Raw genomic sequence first — 24,137 nt, forward strand, 5'->3', positions numbered from 1 at the left:
TTTATTATTAACTATTGAGGTCTGGTAAAAATGAAATCAGATTTCATTTTCCTGCTCAGAGTCGCTTCAGACTGCGAGATGGATGGCAAATACATTTGATAATAATGATAAAAATTAATGAAGAATCGCCTATACTAAATCTCATAATCAGTAATAAACCAATATGGCAAATAAACACATAAGCAGATGTAATACAAACACTGTGATAACTTTGATTATCATACTCTGGTGTACAAAATAAAATATGTGGTGATAACTTTGATTATCATACTCTGGTGTACAAAATAAAATATGTGGTTGTCAAAGAAGATTCAAATGAGATTCATAGGGAGAGTAAAGTTATTTTATTAAATCATGCACATCACATGTGTTAGTGCAAATAGTTCAATCTGTACTCCAGAAATTCTATTGTTTTTTATATCTTTACAAAATAGATTTAAAACAATTATTTACTTTTAAAAATGTAATTCTGAAGTTAAGCATTTTCAGAATAATATTTGCAATAACCTATATACAAGAGGTACTGTATACCACTGGCATGTGTGTGTTGTGGGTGAGTTACAGTTTCCTGCAACTGAAAATAATGAAATGAACAAAAATGACATTTTCTACATTTGTGAAATAACACTCCCTTAAATCTAAATGATCCTCCCATTAACAAATTCCAAATAGCTTAAGACAGAACCTTTAAAATAAAAATGACCCTCAAAGGCAAATAATCTAAAAACTCTATTTAAATATTCAACTATATTTTGATTGCCATTAAATCCTTGAAACCAACTCAATTTTAGTTGAGAAAAATCTTCCTATGAATTTTCTATCAGTTGAATCATTTCATCTTTTAATTCTTTTTATATTATTACAGATCTTAATAAACTGAGCTAATATGTACTGAAACCGGCACAGTCAAGTGTAAGTTATGATTGCTCGTATTCATAACTCAACTAGAAACATTCATATTAAGGTCAAAAAAACTGTGATATAAAGCTTCTAATTATGGACACCACATTCTTTCAGCATAAATTGTTGCACAGAGGACCAATTAAGATATTACACCCTTCCTGAAAGCTGGCCCAATTTGATTTTCTTCCTCCTTTCCCTAATACTAAAAGCACCCAAGAACCTCACATCATGATGTTATGCCAACACAAGTACAATTAAAGAAACAAATATTTCCCCAGGTTGGTTCTGCAAATAAGTGACTGAAAAAAAATCATTTTTCTAATGTGATATGTGAGAAAATACATTGGGTTTTCATAGTGTCTATATACATGAAATTTAATAAATTACATTCAAACTAAAAATTGGATTACTGCACTATGTTCATCAGAAAATCAAGATTTTGCTCCCAGAAAAACCTTAATTCACTCAGGCACACACATGCACACAAAAACAGTCTAGACTTATGCTTTTCACTCATTTTTTTTCTAGAGCTCTTTAAGGCTGACAATGAATTATACAAGCTCCAAATCATCAATAAAATAGGGCTTTTACTGAACAAAAATATTTGTTTTTATCAGAAAATATGGAAAAAAAGAAAATTGTTCCCAATAGCTCAGTGACTCACAGCAAGTAAAAATAATGATATGTTAATGTACAAATAACATCTAACTGAAAGGCACTGAGCACACTGCATCAACTTCCAAGTATTTTTAAAGGATATTTGGCATGGATATCCAAATAAGGGAAAATGCATTGCTTTCCACTGGGCAATCAATTTTTAAAGTAAAATACCCACACACCTAACCATCATAAATAATTTGGTACCAAGAAGCCTACTTGAGGCCACCATAACAGTATTTAGGACTCCGACATATAATCTTAAGAATTACATATATGTGTAAGCAATAATATTGCTTACCATAGAATGAAATAATTATTTTATTCCCTCTTTATAACAGATACATTTTGTACAGTGTAAAGCAACGACCCTGCTGCTGCCAAACTCTGAAGGACTAAGATAAAAAAAAAAAAAAGGGTTAGGAAGAGGATGATTCTCTGATTCCCTCAATGTGTGAATGATGCCAGCTTCTAGATGGAGGATGGGGTAGGGATTCAACAACAGTTCTCATGGAGAAGCTCTGGTGAGGCCTGGGTACAGCACCATGGCTGTCACAGCTACCAAAGCTGCCATCACAGGCATCCAAGGCCATTGGCTCTGTGTAGGAAAAAAAAAGAAAAAGAAAAAAGAAAAGAATCAATCTCTCATTTGTTTTAGTTGATGTTACTTCTTTAACTTTCTTGGCAAGCCTAGAATGTTTTCCATCAGATTTAGGTTTTGGAGAAATGTTGGCTGCATTTCAATTAATTAAATATAATTTCATTTAAAAGATATTCCAGTGGGACGCAAATGTCCATGATCTAACTTTTTTTTAATTTTATTTTCATGCTTTCTGAGTTAGTGTTGATTCTTGGACCAGTGTCTTCAGTTTCCTTGGCAAGATTTTTAGAAAGAAGTTTGCCACTGCCTTCTTTCTAGGAGAGTGACTGGCCCAAGGTAACTTCACTGGCTTCATGCCTATGGAACTAGAACTCACAGTCTCCCAATTTCTAGCCTGGTACTTAACCACTAGACCAAACTGGCTGTCTCTTAACCGCATTAGCTTTATAATTTCACTATGTAACATGACTACAATTCCTTTTATTATAAATTATGCTGCCCAGGATTAATGTAAGGTATTTGAAGTATGCATACTGCCTTTTCTTATTTTAAAGTGTTTCCTATTAGTTCTTTGAGAATTTAATTCATTAACAGCATTTATGCTTTGTCCCAAATAAACCTTAGATAAGTCCCATGCCAAATTATGAATTCTTCTAAAACATCTTCAGATGTCTTGAAATAATGCATATTTAACTTTTCCTGCCTAGATTTAAAATGAGTCAGAATATTAATATGCAGTGTTAATATTACACGTATAATTGTTCATGTCCGCTCTTTACAACATTAACTATTATGATTATTTTATATAAATGGTTATGGTCTTACAGAATTCATTTTGGAAAGTAACAAAAATCACTGCAAGTTTAGAATTGGAAATGCAAATCCTCTACCTATTGCCCTCATCTTGTCCTTCCCCTCCATTTTTGTCACAGTAGTGAGAATTTTTTTAAAAAAAAAAACATTCAAATTCAGAGAGAAATGTTGGAATTAGTTGACGGTAAAAAAAAAGAATTCAAGAACCAAATTGAAGCAAGCAAACATCTGATTTGCTAAGAGTGAAATAAATAGTTAGGTTTCCTTCCAGGCCCTAACTACAGCACCTTATGTAAGACAAATGTGTATTGGAAAAGGAACAGAAAAATACGTTTACAATAGGATACTGTTAGCATTAGCACAGGGAAAACAGACAAATGTTAAATGATTAGTTTGTTTGGTTTGCCAATATTATAAATAATGGCTTATTAAATGAAGAATTGATTTGAGTTAGGTAAATAAGTACTCGCTTTTCATCATGCATTTTTTTTTTTACAAAAATGGCACAAACAGGTGATAAGGGACGAACATACATGGACTGAATAGTGCTTGTAGTACCTTTCTCTACCACAATGGGCTGTAACACCAAAACAGGAAAGCCAGGATAAGGCCGATGAATACGGCTGGGACGGGTGGAAATATGGAAGGCTAAAGGGAAGGGAAGGGATATTAAGATCATTTTGTGCTATAAAAATCAATAAGGTAAAGATGATTTAGATAGGGGGATAGTTTAAAGATCAATTCTTGTTTCAACTGAAACATAAAGACATCCAACAAGACACAACTACTTTGGCATACAAAGTTAGTATACCATTGTACAGAGTAAACATGAATAATGAAAAATGAAACATTATTTTCTTGTCACATGGAATGTGCTTCAACTGGATGGATGACTATCTCCCTTCAGATAGTCTCTACCCAGCAAGTCCAATATATTTGGAGGGGGCTAGGTAGGCAGGCTTCACTAGATGATAGTGTGTAGTACATTTTACATGTACAACATATGCCAGGGTTTCACCCATACTTAATTCAGAACTTCAAATACTGATCCAGAACTCTGTCCACAAAGTACTCTTCCTCAAACATATCTTTCTCTTCACCAATTTATCACTGTAATAAAATACAAACTCTGTAGCCGAATTATTGGTGGAGGTCACTTATACAATTTTTTCTTACATACATATCATTTCTATGAAATAAAGAGTATCTCTGAAGGAAAACAATATCCATTGTAAAGAACACGCAAACATATCTGATTTTGTATAACTATATGTATTCTTCAAAATGATGCCTCATTGTGTAACTATAATTTTTATAATACTTTTTTGTGGGCTAAACATTAAGTTATGCACAACAGGGAAAGGAATAACAAGCATATTCACAAACAATATTATTCCACTGTGTATAGTACTATCTGAATCTAAAGTGCTGCTAACATCTAAATCTGATTTTAAAATAGCAATTAATTACTCATAATAAAGGGGTTGCAGCAATGGGTGAAACAACTGGACCCCAAGATTTGCTTCTGATTCAGCAACTCTTATCATGAATCTCATTGATATAGTTTCTCATTATGTTCTCTTAAAAAAAAAAAAGCAAAGACTTTCTAAGTCAAATTCAGTTGTTGGCTGACTATAGAGACATATCCATGTATTTTTTCCTATAAATAATACAGAAGTAGTTTGCCATTGCCACCTTCTGGGATTTCTTTCTTTCTTTCTTTCTTTCTTTCTTTCTTTCTTTCTTTCTTTCTTTCTTTCTTTCTTTCTTTCCTTCCTTCCTTCCTTCCTTCCTTCCTTCCTTCCTTCCTTCCTTCCTTCCTTTCTTGTTTTCAATTTAGCCCAAATTCTGAAGGGCACCTAATACTAACTAGTACCTTACTGGTTAGATTCTTAGATTTTTTTAAGGTCAACTAAGATGATTAAAAAGTATAATGGGATATTTTGCTTTACATGAAGACAATGGGAAAAATATAGCATTCAGGCAGTGAAAAATAATCTATACTACAGTACACACAGCATTATTGTGTCGGTAATGAATAGTATATGGTCCTAAATAGAATGAGAAAAATCAGATTATGTGCACCCCAATCAAAGGTACAAAAAACGACTGTATATTTTATTTCTATGCTGTCTTTGTTTAATATGTTTAATATCAGAGGTCCAAATTCTAATCCCACATTTAGAGACTCTTATGACCTAATAACCAAATCTTGTTAAGGCATGTTAATCTATTAGTAATAGTTTCCTAAAAATGACCCATTTACATAATTGCATCCATTGCATATCAGAACAATAGGTAGGTAAATGGAAATTACGGATGATAAAATTAAAACTGTAAGACCTGTATCAGGCAGTAGATCAATTAAGAAAAAAAATACTGCCAGCAACTTAATTAGTGAAAATATTTTGGCAATAAGATATGCTTCGCACAAAAATATTTACTGAGTGAAATAAAATACACTTATGATTAGGTGTATGCAATGTTTTGGAATGGGTGCAGGCATGCACACAGCATCAATTTGGTCTCCTTAAAAATAACTGCAATTTTTTTCTGAGCTCACTGGATAGCCACTCAATCTCAGAAAAATACATATTTGAGTTAAGAAACATACCCTGTCTTTCAAACATCTACCTGCATCTTAGCTTATATAGGCATTTTGCTGTTCTTGTGAAGCTACCTTACAAGTCCAGGAAAAGATGCAACATCATGCGCAATCCAATGGAATCCCACAATACTGTTGTTTATGTTGTCTATATTTACTTAAACATGAGGCTGAAGTAATCAAACATTCTGTAAGCACAGCTGTCAAATGCTCTCAAAATTCCAACTTTCCCTCTTGCCGGAAAAAAACACTTGGTTTATGATACAATGGGCCATATAATTTTTAAATGTTTAAGTTTCAAACTATTTTGAGACTGTCTCCAATAGGAGTTAACATTTTAGTAAACAGTTATCAGTTTTAAAGAACATACAAACATGTTTGAATTTGTGATCCTTTTATCTGTTCTTTATTCACTGTTGCCTTCTTGTATAATCAGAACTTTGAAAACACTTTTTGTAGAATAAAGCTTCCCAATATATGAAGAATTTTTTCAATACTCAAAAGAGCAAATTGGTTGCTTTACCAAAAGTGCAAGCTTATTAGGGCTATACTATTGATGCTAGTATATACTAGGATCGATAGCAGGCTAGAATATGGATATTTTATTGTACTGATTAAATTATACACTGCTCAGAGCCTTCTGTGAGAGAGATGGATAATTAAGAAGTTTGACTGATAAACAAACACAAATACATAAATAAGTGTATATATTTTTCATAGTGAACTCTTCTAGGCATCACTAGAACTAAAATCTCATATACTTAACTGGGTTAATTTAAAATTATTTTAAAAATACCTTTTTTTGTAAATTCAAGGTCTGTTGCTTTTAATATTAGCAACACAGTTCAGATGCCAATTACAATATTTATACAAATAAGATGTCACCATTGGCCAAACCATTAACATAAAAAAGGACAAAAATCAGAGGCTACTTAAGCCATGATGCCTAAGAAAAAGCATATTTTTTTCAAGCCTCAGAATTAAATGTTTAGAGGGACGATAGTGAGGGTGAATGAGTGAGATCATCCTAATCAGCATCTTTATCTCTTTCTTAGTTTTTGTACCCCCATCTACTTAATTCCATCTTTATTCAACATAAAACTTTTCTTTGCACCTGTAAAATGGTTGCTCTAAGTCAGATTATATTCAGGAAAGGAAAAGTAGTGGGGGAGTAGGAAGAAAAATCAATGTTTGGAACCTTCCAACTGGATCTGAAAAAACATTCAATTTTTGGATAATTCACAAACTGTTTAAAATTACTTTCTTAATGCTCTATCGTCTATATCCAGGAAAATATGAACCAACTGCTTTCATATATATCTTATCCAAATACCTTCACAGTGGAAATTAAATACAATCTGGCATACACAATCTTTATTGACTTACATTATTTCCTTTTTCTTGAAGTAACTTCAAGTTCTCTTTACACTGTTTAAGTTCATCTGTGACTGATTGCTTTTCCTGCTCGGTGATTTCAAACTTTAATCTCAGCTCTGAAAGCATGGCCTGTGTCTTTTCATACTAAAAGAAATAAAAACAACAAAAACAAAAACATATTTAAACTTTAAAAATACATTAAAAACAACTTCTGAATAATTTTTAATTCTTTAATAAATTATTACTCTCTATTATAGGGATTTGGAATAAGAATTTAGATGTTCACATGCTTTATACAGATTTAATTGACTGATGCATCTAATATTGGCAAGAACTACAAATCTTCCTAGGAAATAGTGATCCAACAGAAACTCAGCCTCTGTAGTTTCTCCAGTGATGCCATCTTACGTTCAGAATCAGACTAAGCTACCTCATTACTAAAGCAAAAATTTAGAAAGTTCAGATTTAAATATAAAAGATCAAATAGAGATGAATGATTTTTCTCTTAATAGAACTAAAATTACCAAATTTAGTGCCTAAACCAGTTTCACATAATATCACAGTCTGCCTTAGTTGTTTAATATATTTAATGCAGATACCCATGTTTTATGCCTAACCATTTCATGTAAAATATCATTTTTTAAATGGTGCATAGTTTACTGCACTGAATAACCCAGGCACTAGCTATATTTCTCTGTTTAATGAAATATTGTTTAAAACTGAATATCGATACAAAAGTTTCAAATCTCTTGCTCAAAGAAATACTGGGAGAGAAGAGAGAGAAATCTGAGCTCGATTTCATTGAGCTACTTCGTTCAAATTCATCCAATGTTAGGAGAACAAAATAGTACCCTAATTCTAGGCCTCTTTAAAGAAATGCAAATAACCATGTAATCCAGGGGTGTCAAACTCGCAACGTCACGTGATGTGTCGTGACGTATCGCGACTTTTTTTCCATTGCCGGCAATGGGGTGGGTGCGATTTCAGCATGATGCATCCAGCCCCTGGGAGCCAGTTTGACACCCCTGATGTAATCAGGTTGAAACTTACCTCATTCTGAGCACCCTTAGCTTGATTTTCTGCCTCATTGAGAAGTGTTTTTAGAGTAGTTGCATCACGCTGATGTTCTTCTTTTAAAGAACCCATTTTATTTTCAAGTTCCTTTCGGCTTCCCTCCAGAACACTAAGATCACTGGTAAGTGCTAAACTCTGTTGCTGAGAGCTAAAAAAGGAAGTAAAAATCACAATACTTCATATTTAGAAATAAGTGTTTTAAACCAATGCATTATAAATGTATGTTCTTTGTAATCATAATATTAATTCTACTGCATAATCTTATAATTAAAGTTCTTATATATAGGCTACTGAGTACAAAAGAAGACATAATGTTCCAAACATGTATTGTACAAAAGCATAAGCAAGTATTTCCAATCAGCTCATAACACCAAAAACCAACCAAGCAGATCCCAACGTTTAAAATCTAAAGTTTATGAAATTCAATTGTTGTAACAATAAAGGCTTAAAATGTTAATTATATTGGAAGAAAACAGAAGGAAAATGAGTGAGCCCAAGAGACTTATTTTCATAATGTTAAATGAAGCAAAGCTTATATAAAATAAAATCAGCTGGGATTTGGGAAGAGGAATGATATGGGCACCTTCTATATATTTTCCAGCGTAGAAGACATATTGGTCCCACATAATTATACTTTTTTTTATTAGCTCACTGAGGTGAATAAGTAGAAACAGAATTGTAGCTAAAACAGGTCAATTGAATAAGAGGGAAGATTTAGATGAACTGTAACATTCACAATAAACAGAAACACATCTATAAGTATTAACCCCTAAGTCAGGAGACAATGTTTTGAATTTAACACCTTTGACCTTGTCCTATTTGATTCCATGGCACTTACTTATGCAGCTCTTTCTCCTGTTGCTGAAGTTCACATGCAAGCAAAGAATTCTCCTTCTTTAATGAGAGACATTCAGATTCAAGAACAGCCCACTCTTTTCTTAACTTTTCAAGCTCACCTATAAAGCAAAGAATGCTATAATATTCTTCAAGCTAGCTAAGAAATAACTATTTAAAAAGATTTACTAGCGCCCATTATATCTGAATGTACATGCCTATTTTGGGATTGAAAACTGGTTTTCACTATGACAAATCAGTATTTTGTGGGCTAAGCTTTTTAAAAAACAATTTGAAATTAGTAATACGTTAGGCTCACTGATTTGGGAATGAATGTTCTGGAGAATTCTGGAAATTTCTGTTTTCCCTTTTGGACCAAATATTCCATGGGTAGTTCAGCCCAAAATACGCCTGTTTTGTCCAGAATGCCATGTCCAAAACATATTATATTGCTTCTTTTCCAAAGAATTTGTTTCCAGAAACCAACAAACCATCTCCAGAACAGCATTGGACTAGGATAGTTCTGACATACTCCTAAGGCAGAGGTCCCCAACCTTTTGGACACCAGGGGCCAATTCCATGGAGAAAGGTTTTTCCACGGACCAGAAAGTGCATGGTTTTGCGTGCTGCCTGCATCCCATGGATGGGGCTTTGCTTGTTTGTGCAGACCGGTTGCTGGCATGCTGTGGTCCGGTACCAGTCCATGGATCGGGGGTTGGGGACCCCTGTCCTAAGGGACAATCTGGAAAATTAGTAAATTTTGTACATCCTTATTTGAAACCTTTCACACAGGTTGAAGAAGCATGACTACATTTTTAAAATTAATCACTGCTTGTTCCTCCATAATATCAATCTCAAGCTGAATGATTTTCACTCAAAACAGAAAAGATCCAGATAGGATCTTACAATGTAATAATCTTTAGAATTTCATCAATAATTTGATAGAAAGAATGGACTTTTAGAACATCATCTTAATACAATGAACACATCATTTGAAAACTAGAATTAAAAACTCCTTTTTCTATGGTTCTATAACTTTACAGGAGATAATTAAAATGTGCAGTATAGATATCCATTGCAGTGAGCTTATAGCATGATTGCTGTCAAGACATATATAAGAAATATGGGCCATTTTACTGACTGGCCTTGAGTCACCAAATAAGCTTCCAGGTCTTAAAGATAAACGTACACCTAATTTTCCCCAATTTTATTCCAATTTCTTAACCTCTACATCTTATAAATTAGGTAATGATAAATTGTCTCCAATGTGGCACAGTAAATCTAATACTCATCCATTTTGATTCCAGTAATAGTTCAATCTAACAAGCCACAGCCTGAATCACAGTATTTTATATATAATGCACTTTTAATTTGAGGTTGTTATGACAGGACCTATATAATAATTTACAATTTTGTGTATTTTTATGGGGGCAACTCCTGGAAAATATACTTGAAAAACTTTTCCTTACAAGGCATTTGAGATTTGGTTCAGATACTTTTATGGAATGGCTGTACTCATGAACTACACTGACTACTGGCCCACCAAAGATTTTAATTTTGGACCCAGCTTTCTTTCCAAAACTTGTGATATGCAGCAGTGGACAGTTGAAATCCCTCAAATTACATGTTGCATTACCATGGCAAAGAATTAAAGAAATTGATTCTTTACTATATCAAACTTTAAAGTTCATCAAGCCCACTACTATCTTTACTGCTATGATGTAATTAAAACTCAAATATTTATTCTATCTCAACTTCGGTAATTGTTAACTTAATTTTTGTTAATGAAAAGGCAATGTACCCCCAAAACCCACTTTATACAAATTATTAAGACAGTTGTGCTATACCTTGTAAATGGGTGGCTTCCTCTCTCTGCTTATTCTCATACTGCTGACATCGTAGCTGAAAACTGGCTTGCAGACTGACGATTTCTTTTTCATATTTGGAAGCCTCTTTGTGCCATCGTTCAAGCTCAGCTCTTACTTTTTGAAGCTCTTCTTGTAAAATAGTGACATCCGCGTCCCTTTCTGATGTGGCCTTTTCTGCCACATCTTGCAACAACAGGATCTCATTCTGAGCACTCAACAATTCATTCCGTGTACTGGAGATCTCATTTTCCTTTTCTTCATGAAGACGTTCAATATCTTTTTGTAATCGATGCAACTGAGCTATAAACATTTATTAGAAATTATATATCTTAAAATTGTAACTACAATACATTCATATTATTTAAATATAACTATAAAATATTATTTTGAAGTAATACTACTGTATAAGATAAAAAATGCTTGCATTACATTACAATATTGTAGCATAAATTTTACAAAGCTAAGTCCCTTATTGTTATATTTAAAATATTTAGACAAAATTAGAAAAATATCCATAAAAGAGGCACTTTTTGAGTGGATTTATGAGGTTTACCATCATATTAAGCTTATACATTTATCACAACACTCCTCTAAGTTTATATCTGTTTCTTGGAATCTATCTTCTTATAGATATATACTCTTAGACAAAAAAAAAAGATGTTGAGACTCTAGAAAGAGTACAGAGAAGAGCAACAAAGATGATCAAGGGACTGGTGGCTAAAACATATTAGGAACAGTTGCTGGAATTGGATATGTCTAGTTTAATGAAAAGAAGGGCGAGGGGTGACATGACAGCAGTGTTCCAATATCTCAGGGGCTGCCCCAAAAAAGAGGGAGTCAAACTATTCTCCAAAGTGCCTGAAGGCAGGACAAGAAGCAAAGGATGGAAACTAATCAAAGAGAGAAGCAAGGAGAAATTTCCCGGCAGTTTGAACAATTAATCCCTTCCAACTGTTATTCTGTTCTGTTCTGAGACATGTTAGTTTCTTTTCAAGTATAAGAAGCTGAAAGGTGCTTCAATTATTAAATATAGGAAAAAAGGGAGTTAATCCAGCTTCACAAAATTCTGGTAAATGGCAAGAGATAATCAGAATGTACTGGAAAGAGAGTATGGTTGAAGTCAGCTCAGGTACTGATAGTGTAACCTTGTCCTGCACTTCAAGAAAGCCATAGCAGCTGTTGCAAACCTTCCTTTTTTATAGCTATGTTTATCTATTTAAATAACACTTTTGTTTGCTTCTATAGCAACCAATCTCCTGCAGGTTATCTGTAATTATTAAAATAAATGAGCAGCTGCTACTTAAGGAGAGCAAATGCTTATATTTGTAATTTATTTTATTGTTCTTAAACTAAAATCTATTGAGACTAAACAGTTTCAATAGAGTTAGCTATTTTATTTTTTCTTCTTAAAAATGTATTGATAAAAGTGGGTATATCTGTGAAAGACTAGAGCAGTAATAGTCCCATTTATTTTTTTCTCTAATACCGAGTGGAAAGAAAGGTAATAATGAAACTCTACATCAACTCTTCCCAAAGTTTACTGACCGTGAATAGGAATACCAATACATTATCAAACCTAATTAAAAGAGAAAGTTTAAAGGTTTGCTTCAGCAGGCCTGATTTTTTTATAAGAATTACAACAAGAAAGATGTACACTCAACATTATTATGATGACAGGGCCTTAGAAATTATGAAAATAAAAAAACTTGAACAAGACCAAAAGGACCAGAACAGGCTAAGAATTATTTTTAAAATGAAAACACTGGGTTACTTTTTAATTCAAATTCAAATTCACAGCAAATATTATGAAAACCTAACGATGTTCTTATAGTGCAATATTTTTAAACAATCAGTTTCATATTTACTCTTAAATGTTCTAAAAGTGAAAAGTGCAAAACAAAATAAGCCATCAACCTATGAAGACAAATAGCTTAAATGGACTCTAGTGTCATCTGACAGGTCAATCGGCTATTTATAATGGCTTTCTCCTAGTATGCAATAAAAATTGATATCAAGCTTTGCCTTGGATAATGTCTGGGGAATTTGGGCTAATCTCAAAACAGGATTCCTGACAGTCAGTGTCACTGTGCAGGATGAGCATGATTCTTCCCCTCTGGAATATCCTCTTATCAGATATAAGAACTGTATTCTCTGTGGTAGTACTGTTTTCAGGAAGTGTTTAGAAACACAGCTTTTTAAATGTGCCCTTGAGGACTGAAGCAAAAATGAGAGAGATAACCGAGTTAGGTTGGATCTGGCTGCTTGTTTTGAATTGTTGCAATACACTATACATATTCTTTGTTTTACTGAAAAGCACTTAAGTTACAGGCCTGAACTGCCACAAAAGCATTTGCAATAAATAATCACATAATATGGAACTGTACATGTCGTGTACAGTTAATAATAGCACTGTTAGGCAGATCTCCAATAACAGCATATGCTACGCAATCATTCATTAGAATCACCCTTGAAAAGTATTCTTGTTCATTTAAATAAATGATATTTATTTATTTATATATTTATTTTGCTGCCCATCTCACCACATTTTTATGTCCCGTTACTGATAGTAGTTAATTTTACAAACCATTTTAGTAACAGACATTTCATTCTACTTAAAGAATTTTGTACGGAAAATTATAATTTCTGTTCTTTTCAATGACAACATATGTATTTTTCTATTAAATTTTTAAGATTATTTTTTACCTTGGAGAACTTGGATTTGTTTGGTGGACTCTTCAGCTTGCAATCGATATGCTTTTCTCTCTTCTTCCAACAGAGCTGTAGGTATTATGAAAATATTCAACATACCAATTTATTATGACTGCCATTATCAATTTTAAAGTATATATTAGGTATTAGTTTTTAAACAGATTACTTAGTTTAGTATGTCATTAGATTTTTGTCATAACCAATGGAAGTAAATTACCATATTTACATTATTACTGTGCTATTAGACAGTTAATAAACTGTCTAAAATTGTTTAAAATATCATGCACTTTTTAATGCATTCATGATACCATTCCACTTTGAAGAAAAAACTGACTATGAGGAAAATGACTGAGTCCATTTTAATTGCTTAAACTAAACATTTATTTAAACTTAAACCAAAAGGTACTATTATATATGTCTAGGTTCTATTAAGTTCAATGGGACTTATTCCCAATTAAGTGTGGATAAAATAGCAGTCTTTTCCCCCTTTGCTGAAAGTGTGGTATAATCATATACCATGCATCTAGATTAAAAATAAACCGATCACAGAGTTAAATGCCACCTTCAATCACTGTATTGGGGCATAATAATTTCCTGTGAATTCTACAACTCAAAGGACTCTTCATCTCACCTTGCAATTCAAAGCATTTTTGTTTACTGGTTCTAGCTAGCTCTTGGGCTTCAATCAGTTCGTGGCGCAGATGCTGAATTTCCTGTTTACTTTCAGTTTCTGATTGTGCACCCTGCAATTCATCTGCTAAAAGAACATTTTTCTTTAAAGCATCACTTGTCAGTAGCTTAATTTGTATTACTTTGTGAAATAATAGGAATCAGATAAAATTAGTTAACTATACATTATGAATTAAGGAAAGGTTAGGAGATAAATAAGACAAGTATCTATATACCCAAGCCATGCAAGAAGTTATAAAATATAAATTGGCAGGAACAGATTGTTAATTCTAACCAAAACATAATTAGCAGTGTTAAGATTTTATATACACTTTTATATTAATATATTTAAAAATAATTCTAGTACTACTGATATTTCATTTCAGATTTTTTTATAATTTATTATTCAAGAATGAAATGCTGAGTTATTGTTTTTAAAGGGGAGAAAAAGACTTGCTAATTTCTTGACATAGCTACCTTCATTTATAAGAGGTGAGAGTAACGAAACCTATTCCTCTAAGGACTTAATATATTAAAGAAAAATAATGCTTCACGTGCAAAATTAAAATTAGAGGATAAGGTACATTGAAATTAATTTGTTTTCTGTTTTGGATTATACCCACATTTCATATATAGATAAAGTACCAGTTTGTGCTTTTCATCAAAAGCAAATTACAGACAACAAAATAAAATTTTCAACCCATGTTTCCAACTAATATTAATTCAAATATTTAATTATTTGCTAATTAAAACACATTAAATATTAAGAAAATAATGATTTACCTTTTAAGAGAGCAACTTTAGCAATAGGTTCATTTAATTCATGATCATCCATTTGAGCATCTAAAAAAAAGTGAAATTATTTTAGAATTTGAGGTAATATTTTTAAATCAATTAAAAACTCAGCACAGGGCAAAAAGTATAAAAATTCAACTGAACTAGAAAATTAAGAAGCTGTTTTAAATGATTTTTTTAATTTTGCTTTTTCAAAAAAACCTTGTCACTTAAATCCAGGTTCACTGAAAGATATGCCATACCTGTAGTGTCGTCACTGCTTTTCTCTTTGCTTGGGCTCAAAGTATCTGAAAGCTCAGCTTCTTTAGCTTTTGCCTGATTTTCTGGAAAATATAAACACTAATTCCATTCAAATAAATGTGCAACTGTATGCATGTTTTCAGCATAAATTTTAACAAGTGGATTAAATTCCTGTTTGAATTGGATTAAATGGTTCCAGATCATGCATTTAATATTTTTTTTAAAAAAAAACATGCAGGATGAAATTGGTTCATGCATTGCTTAGCCTTTTGTCTGAAACTTGTTCTTTGGCCAGCTGAAACCTTCTGAGAAATTAGTTGTTTTGTTTACTAATTCTGAGTATAAATCAAGAAAGGGGGATAAAGATAAGGGATTCTAAAACAGTGTATATTTTTAACATTGAAAAGAGTTACAGTATTAGGAATAAATGCTGCTCTGTAGCACTTAAGCGGATAAAGTAACAATAAGTTGACGCATTACCTATAATACCGTAATGTTTCAAACAACACAGCAGTTAAAATGAAAGGCTTTAAAAAGACACTGATAGAAAATCTATTTCTCCATTAGTTTCTTGATGAGCTATTAACTATATCCTCTGATTCATCTACAAGTTTTCATATTTGTATAATGAGCTTTAAGGTTTAAAGAAGCCATTACAATTGACCAAAATATGACCAAAATATCTTTATAGAGAAAGAGAATTTGATTAGGAAAATATTTAATGTTCCATATAATGCTGTTTAGCAAGCTCATTTTTATTATAATTAATTCTATCACAATAACTTCACATTAGTTATATGCCAGGTTCAAACAACAAGACAGAATCAAATAACAGTGAAGTGTCTACTAATGTATTAAACCCAAAGCATTCAAAATCTACCTTCACTTTGCAGAGAATAACTATAATCTGCCATTTACAGAATAATTCTTTTTAGGCATAATGGATAAATTATCAAAGTAGCTCTTCTGCTCCTGTTTTTTCATAGCTACAAATATTTTTCCCTGAAAATCTTTTACTGTGCGAAAAATTCACCAATATATTTATTAGATTTTTATCATGCCTTTTCTATAGAAGCCCAAGGAATTGTACCTGGTACTCCCTCCTCCCATGCCTGAAATGGCTTGGGTTGAGAGGGAGATTCAGAGTGGACCGGTGAGCTTTTGTGGCTGAGACGGGATTAGAACCTAGGTTTTCCTCCTCCAAGTGAGACACCTAGACCAGTGATGGCGAACCTTTTAGAGACTGAGTGCCCAAACTGCAATCCAAAACCCACTTATGCATCGTCAGGTGCCGGGTGGGTGTGGCCCAATGGCAGACTGGGTGGGACTAAAATGTTCCAACGTTGCAAGATCTTTTTTTCCCCTGCGAGAAGTTGAAATTGACTGATTGATTGAACCTTTTTTTTTTTTTTTTTTGCACACGGCGATGGAGGCCTAAAGCGAAAAGGTTTTATAAAACTCAGCTGAAGGCCTAGGACTGGGGCGATGGTGCGCATGCCCACAGAGAGGGCTCTGCATGCCGCCTCTGGCACCCATGCCATTAGTTCGCCACCACTGACCTACATCATATTGCTGCCATCCCCTCCAAAACACATCTTAAAATTTCAAAAATGCATAAACTGATGAATACTGAAGAGAATTCTTTTGACATAGATTTGGGCAAATAAGGTAATTTGCAAATATGAAGACACTTTCCCTGTATGAGTCATATAGTCATACAAAAAGATTTTTTTTATTACAGCTAGAAGATTAATGGCCATGCTCCCAAAACAAACTATTGAAAGCATTTAGCTGTGAATAATGTTAAATACCACTTCTCTAGTATTGGGCATATGAATTCTTTTAAGCAATCCTTAGCTTTTATTTAAAGCCAAGTATTTTCTAATTTCTAACTAGTGCTTTTAAAACTCTGAATAGCTTGTACTCAGTTCTGGAAAATATAAATGGATTTTTCTATCTGCTATCTGCTGTGGGTTCATAAACCCTTCTCTTGGTTCCTTTACTTCTGGAATTAATTGGGACAATTACTACAGAGGATTTTTAATTAAGAAACTATAATTGCTTAAGTTCTTTCTTTGCACTTGCTTGACTACCTTTCAAATATTAATCCAAGTCCCTTTATATTAATGGCTTTTGAGAAGGCCCAGCCCGCAACATTACTGTTTCTCATTCATCTGATGTTTTAAATTGCTTTTACTATTTATTTTGTGTGTTTTTTTTAAATTGTACTTATTTACTTGGTTTGTTTGGGGATTGTAAACAACCTTGGGATTTTTTGCACAATAAATTATAATTAAAATGGGAGGATCTACCACTCTTAAATATCATTATCTTATGAAATTATTTTACTGCAAACAATTCAAAATAACCACAAATGCTACAAGATTCCTTGCTTGCCCATTAATTTAAAAATATTAATTTAAATGTGTTACATGTAGTTGGGTAACTGATACTTCCTTATATGGAAATAAAAGGAACAACTGGGCTCTCAGTATACACTAGTGATGAGTCATTTAATCAAAGGCATGAAAAACAGCGAAATCACACATTTTTCTTCCACATTTTCAATATCTCTTTCCAATCTTAATTTACAGGATTTACAATCCTGATTGCATATTTTTTTCTGAACGACAAAAAAAATGTACTTCAATGAAAGATAAACCTAGAAAGCAATACTGTACACACAACTAATAAATATGCTAAAAAGAGAGAGAATTATACTTGTTTAAATTATCTGAATTCTGCATCGTTAACCTAGTACAGATTTATCTTTCAAAATTTTGAGATTGATTCTAGATGTCAGTTACAACTCACAAAATATTTTATAGGAAGTTGAAGTCTATACAAGCCCAAATAAAGAGTCAAGAATGAACCCCAAAACTTAGTAAATGCTAGTGCATTATACCTTGCTAAGCCATATCAATGTGATACCTATTACTGTGGTATAAGATGATTCAGTCCTCAATTCAATTATCAATATTAAACTTAAAGAGTATAGCAACTTCTCTTACAAGGTCCGTTTGTCCAATGACCAGCACTTTTAACTTCAAGGTTTTGGATAGAGAAATTTCTCACCACTGATAATTTTCTAATTTCTTTTTCAGAAAAGAGATCTGGCATCTAATATATTTATATTTAAAAATAAATTTTGACTACTAAATCTAAAAGCAATTTCTTTTACATTTCATATATTTATTAGTTATATATATATAATAGATATAATTTAATATCTATCAAGATTTATGTTCATAATATACAGTACTTTATTCTGTTTATACTTTATATTATTCTAAGATAGTCTTATAAAATATAGGATACAAAATTTAATAATTTCATGACTGAATTATTTTCAAAGTAGAATACATTACATATTAATGCAAAACAATTCAACATTCTGCAAGCTACTAGCATGCAAGCATTAAATTACACTTGTATTTATTGTCTGCATTCTTTTCCAAATATGGCATGCTCTCTGCACTTTGCAAAAACATGAGAGCAGAAGCAGGCAGGATCTGAACTGTGATTTTCAAGAGATGAAAGGCAATAAATCTGACAATAAAATCAAAAGTTTAAAAAATGGAATATTTAATTCACAACAAGCTAATATTCAACCACAGATATTTACTGAATGGAAAATTTAAATATGAGAATGCTATGTAATTCACTACAATCTGTAATAGGCATGTGTTTTAAACTAGATTAATTCCATATTCCAAACATTTAAAAAAAACAACCCAAAGCAAAAAAAGTCTGCTTCAAACTTTTCTTCACTCAAATCTTCTAAAGCTCACATTTTAAAGTATATTTTATTTGGAAGCCCTTTAACATTACGTGATAAGTAGTTAAATATTTTGTCTATCGTAATTCTTCAAATACGTCTCCCTTACATGAAATAAATGTCCAATGTCTAGGTATGAAGATAAAATACATATTTCAAAATACAAATATTGTAATAAGTCTGACCTTTCAGTATCTTTGTTTCATCTGTTCTGGAAAGATGTCCCTCGTCCATGAGCTTGTCTGCTGAACAAAACAGGGATTACTAACGAAGCTCAAATTCTTTGTACATGTCTCTAATCTACATTCCATGCCCAAATTTAAACAGGGCAGTATTACTTCATACTTCCCTTCACAAGAACCAATGGACTTTTCCAGTTGAATAAAAGAATTGTAAAAAAAGTGTTTTTATCTACTCATAAATAAAGTTTTTATTTACTCATAAATAAAATATTAAAACACTGAATTGAAAGACAAAAATATTGTGTTAGAAGAACACAATAGGCCACCAAATCCTATCCCCAGTTCAGATAATTAAAGAATCTCTAACAGACAGTTGTCAGATTCCTGCAACACATGATAGAAGGATTACTAGCCCAGCATTCTGTTTCCATCATATCACACCACTGTAAAGATCTATGAAAAACCCTTAAGAACAAAGCATAAACGGACCTTTTCATTTGTAGATTTCTGCATCTGGCTTAAAACATACTGTCTGTAATAGTAAAGTTAATTTAGAGCTAGCAGGACTAATAGTCATTGAAAGCATTCCAATCCATGATTCATTTGCTGATATTTTATCAAAAAGAATTAAAGCAAGACAGCTAAACTTTATAATAAATTTCAGAACAGACGAGTTTAAGCCATTGTACAAAATATAATTTATACAGAAAGAAAATTCATGATAATTTTTATTCCACGTTTACTGAGTCCCTCATCCCCATGAAATGTTTATGTATCTACACATTGACTGATTCCAACCATGGAATTTTATTTAAAGATTTTATATGTTAGTACAAAAATATGGAATATTTTTATATCAACATAGTGAATATAGGTCACATTTCTTTATTAGAAGTAGTACTAATGAACTGATAGTCGATTCTTGACACTAAGAATACAGGAATAAAGACAAACAATTTTGAATTCCCACTTACAGCTCCTCCATAGACAGATAACAATTTTTATTAGCTTAGCCCTTTATATGTCACTGATTATATTGTATTCCTATAATGTTGGAATATATAGCATCTCAGCTATTGTCTCATATAACTGAAGGGACAGTATATTTATGTTCTTTTCTAATAATCTGTATTAAATTAATTGCAGAAGATAGTGTAATTTCTTGATTATTTGGAATAATGATTCCTAAAAAGGCTTATAGATGGAACCTTTAAGACAATTAGGGGGAAATGTAGCAGTTTGGTAGCTTTCTTCTTTATTTATAAAGTCGGGAAAGCACTATACAAGAGTCAGATCAAGAGACAAAAAGACAAATCAAGAGACAAATAGGAAGTATCAGTGGAGAGAACAAAGACAGAAAGTATAGTAACTTGGTAAATCAGAAAAGACAAGACATAACCATCTCGAGCATAAGACAAATGGGGCAGACAAATGCACATTTTGCAGTGTGTTGAAGGCACAACAAGCAGAAAAAGAAAATGATAAAGTGCGAGAAGTTATGGAAATAAATCTGAAGATTTACAAATACTAATGTATTTGTATTTAAATATAATTAGACCACCAAAAAACTGAAACATCATAACAAAATGTCCATATTAGTTTGCTCAACATTTATTTGGGTCAAACTCTACTGCAGAGTAATTAAATCATATGATAGATTTGTGAGATGCAAATGCTCATAAGATTTTAAATTTTAGTAGACATTAAGCAGTTCTATGTATAGTTTTGCTGTATAATATTAAGAAAAGTTTACAGCTATAAATGGATGGCCATAAAAGCCAATGCTTTTGCACAAAACTTCTTTTGAACTATTCTGGAGGTTTTTTTGTGTTTGAGAGAGATGCCCTTCTCCTTCCCCTTCTGAAAGGTCCTTGGAACACATGCAGCAGGGCTGAAGAATGAATTCAATGAATACAGATGACCAAAGAGCCATAATTACCAAAAAGATAATTCAAAGTATGACATATGAACAGGAAAAAAAAAATAAAACCATAGAAACCAGTAATTTCAGTCAGATTTACAGAATGGGCTATAAATAATGTGATAGGTGGTATCTATCAACAATTCAGCTCTAGAACTTTTTCAATGAGGGTCTACACAAATGTAGATGTGATGCACAAACTCATATGTGATGCACAAAGACCATGAAAATACTTCCAAAATAAACAAAACTATTTCAAGGTTTTAGGGCAAATAGACTAAGAAAGAACAGGCTATATTTCAATGTACAAGTCTAGTTACTGAAATAAATGCTGGCCAAAGGTGATACTTATGCTCAATTATAAAGAATTTGAATATATTACTTTATGACTCAGGTAAAACAATTCTTCTTCAATCCTAAGGGGTTTTCTTTTAAATTTTGGGAAAATGTATTACCATTTCAAGAATAGACCATCAAGGACCTCCAATATATAGCAGAACCACGAGTAGTGAATATGTAATGTGCCTTTCCTGAATAAATGCAACTGACTGTGATTGAAAAATGTCCCCATGTGCTTCTCAACTGTGTTCTTAGATGTATAAAATTATATCATTTTTACTAACAGCAAAGGTTCATAGTTCCTAGAGATTGGAAACTGGTTTTAATTTTAAATATAAATGTACCATCATACAGAACTAAATTTCTGAGGGGTAACCCCCCAATTACTAGTTTAGCTAGCCTAGTTCATTTTTTCTTCCACAAACTTATTTTTATTATCTTTTTATAATTATTATTTATTTGTAATCAAATTATCCCATTATTATTATCTGGCAACATTTAGAAATTAGAGCTATGCAGAGCATTCTAAAGAGGTGCATTGTAAAGTACATCAGTATAGCCCTGAACTGTGAAATCAGCCGTGTCTTTTGGAAAGCCCAAGCAATTGCTTTGAAGGGGTCCCCATGCTTCTCTTGGGGCTCTTAGCCTTTAAATGGAAACCACACATACTCTAGTCCTTGACCTACAATTCATTTAGTGACCATTCGAAGTTTCGACGTCCCTGAAAAAAAGTGACTTATGATCATTTTTCACACTTACGGCCATTGCAGTATCCCCATGGCAATGTGATCAAAATTTGGATGCTTGGTTTATATTTATGATGGTTGCAATGTCCTGGGGTCATGTGATCCCCTTTTGTGACTTTCTGACAAGTAAAGTCAATGGGGAAGCCAAATTCACTTAACAACCATGTTAACTTAATCCCTGCAGGATCCACTTGACAACTATGGCAAGCAAGGTTGTAAAATGGGGCAAAATTCACTTAACAACTGTCTCAGCAATAGAAATTTTGGGCTCAATTATGGTCCTAAGTCAAGGACTGCCTGTACTGTACACCTGCAAGCAGTTAGCATAGCCTTCAAAGAAGCTAGATCAGGGGTGTCAAACTACCGGCCTGCAGGCCAGCTGCATCATGCAGAGGCTGCGTCCATCCCAGCTCTGGCAATGCAAAAAAAGTTGCGATACGTCACAACACGTCACATGACGCAGCAAGTTTGACACTTGTGAGCTAGATCTTTTGGAAGTCTTATGCGCTGCTATAATATTTTGAAAGGAGATGCTTTCTTGTGCCAATACACTGTGAAGCACCTCTTTTAAATATTTTATCTGACTCCAATGGAATCTTTTCAAGATTCTATAGCTGTACAGTATCTTGCTTCTCTAAATTCTACTAAAATCTACCACTAAAATCTCTTCGCGTGGCTGAAAGTATTCCATAATTTTGCTATTGTACTTGCCTCCACTACTAAGAAATGAACACTGATTTGCTTATTTACAGAAGTTCTTGAACTCCAAGGAAAGTATTATAAATTGTAATCTTCTCTATTTTCTTTCATCTGGTTTTTGCTTAATGTACAGTAACTAAAATATATTAGATGTATATAATTATAATTACATATGTAGGTTAATAGCAGACACTTTTTAAATTCTGTTTTCATTATATTTTGGTTCATGTAATATTAAAACATTTCATCAACATTATCATCAACAATAATTCCTTAATGTAAGACAGGCATGTCAAACTCGCGATGTCATGTGACGTCGCGCGATGTATCGGAGCTTTTTCTCCATTGCCGGCAATGGGGTGGGCGTGGTTTTGGGATGACGCGTCCAGCCAGCAGTTTGACACCCCTGATGTAAGAGGTTTCATTATTGGTAGTCTGGAATCATTTTTTGCTTCTAATTATTTTGATGTTTTTCCATACATATGATGAATCTGGTTTACAACTTTTTTTTTGTTCTCTAATGTTAACTACTGGTTGTGATAGTTTTTCTTATGCCAAGAAATATCAAGGAGTTTAATTCTTCTAAGTTTAGAAAAGTGAACTGTGAATTCAATATATAAATTAGGGCCGTGTATTTCCAAATCAGCTTGTGCTGAAAGTTTTGGTGTATGTAGTACCTATCCTAAATATATGAGTGGTATTAAGATTTGAATTAGTAGAGCTCATAAGCAGATTCAACAGTCAGTTTGATATAGTAGTTATCAGGCTATGAACCTGAAGATCATGAGTTCTAGTCTTGCCTTGAGTACAAAGGCAGAGGGATGACTTTGAGCTACTTTTTCTCAGCTCTTAGAAGAAGTTAAACCATTTCTGAAAAATCTTGCCAAGAAAATTAAAGGGATTCGTTCAGGCAATTTTTGAACAGAAGAAATAAAAAGATTCAATATATATTACATTGTGGGATTTAGTATTATCGAATCTATAATATCGAACCAAAAATTTGCCAGAACAAATCCCTAATCTCTTCAAGATTTGTTTATCAAATAATAATTTATCCTTTCTTTAACCTGTATCAGGATTACTGTGTGAAGGTGGGGAAAAAAGAAAGTTTTCACATGCCTTATTGTCTTTCACTGGTATTCAATAGTTATTAATATTGCATATTTTACTCAGATTGCAGGTTATATTTCCACAGCATTACATAGCTATCATAGTTGCTCATCATTAAACATGTGAAGTAACATATTCTGTTAATTAAAGGGACCTGAGATTTTTAAACTGATGTAATCAATGTTTTTTAAAAAAGTTTGTCATTGCCTGTTTGCTT

The 24,137-nt window shown here is 32.6% G+C and overlaps 1 protein-coding gene across 22 annotated transcripts in view; it reads right to left on the minus strand.

Annotated features, from left to right (window-relative positions):
- Nucleotides 1-325: 325 nt before the first annotated feature.
- The window catches only part of LOC120310095 (sarcolemma associated protein), an 85,569-nt gene continuing 61,757 nt past the window's right edge, over nt 326-24,137 (minus strand). For 4 of the 22 annotated variants that reach the window (XM_039348111.1, XM_039348103.1, XM_039348106.1 and 1 more), the window contains 10 exons: nt 19,109-19,165; nt 15,148-15,228; nt 14,894-14,953; nt 14,073-14,198; nt 13,436-13,510; nt 10,712-11,032; nt 8,869-8,986; nt 8,007-8,178; nt 6,966-7,100; nt 328-2,158 (listed from right to left, as the gene is read on the minus strand). In XM_039348111.1, coding sequence (XP_039204045.1) covers nt 2,069-2,158; nt 6,966-7,100; nt 8,007-8,178; nt 8,869-8,986; nt 10,712-11,032; nt 13,436-13,510; nt 14,073-14,198; nt 14,894-14,953; nt 15,148-15,228; nt 19,109-19,165 — 1,235 coding nt within the window. In that variant the 3' untranslated portion in view covers nt 328-2,068. Of the gene's footprint in view, nt 2,159-3,532; nt 3,623-6,965; nt 7,101-8,006; nt 8,179-8,868; nt 8,987-10,711; nt 11,033-13,435; nt 13,511-14,072; nt 14,199-14,893; nt 14,954-15,147; nt 15,229-19,108; nt 19,169-24,137 lie in introns of all 22 variants that reach the window. The other 18 variants (XM_039348110.1, XM_039348102.1, XM_039348105.1 and 15 more) reach the window with 10 other exon arrangements.

Source organism: Crotalus tigris, unplaced genomic scaffold (assembly GCF_016545835.1).
Source record: "Crotalus tigris isolate CLP2741 ecotype Arizona unplaced genomic scaffold, ASM1654583v1 scf7180000018122.1127207, whole genome shotgun sequence".
NCBI lineage: Eukaryota > Metazoa > Chordata > Lepidosauria > Squamata > Viperidae > Crotalus > Crotalus tigris.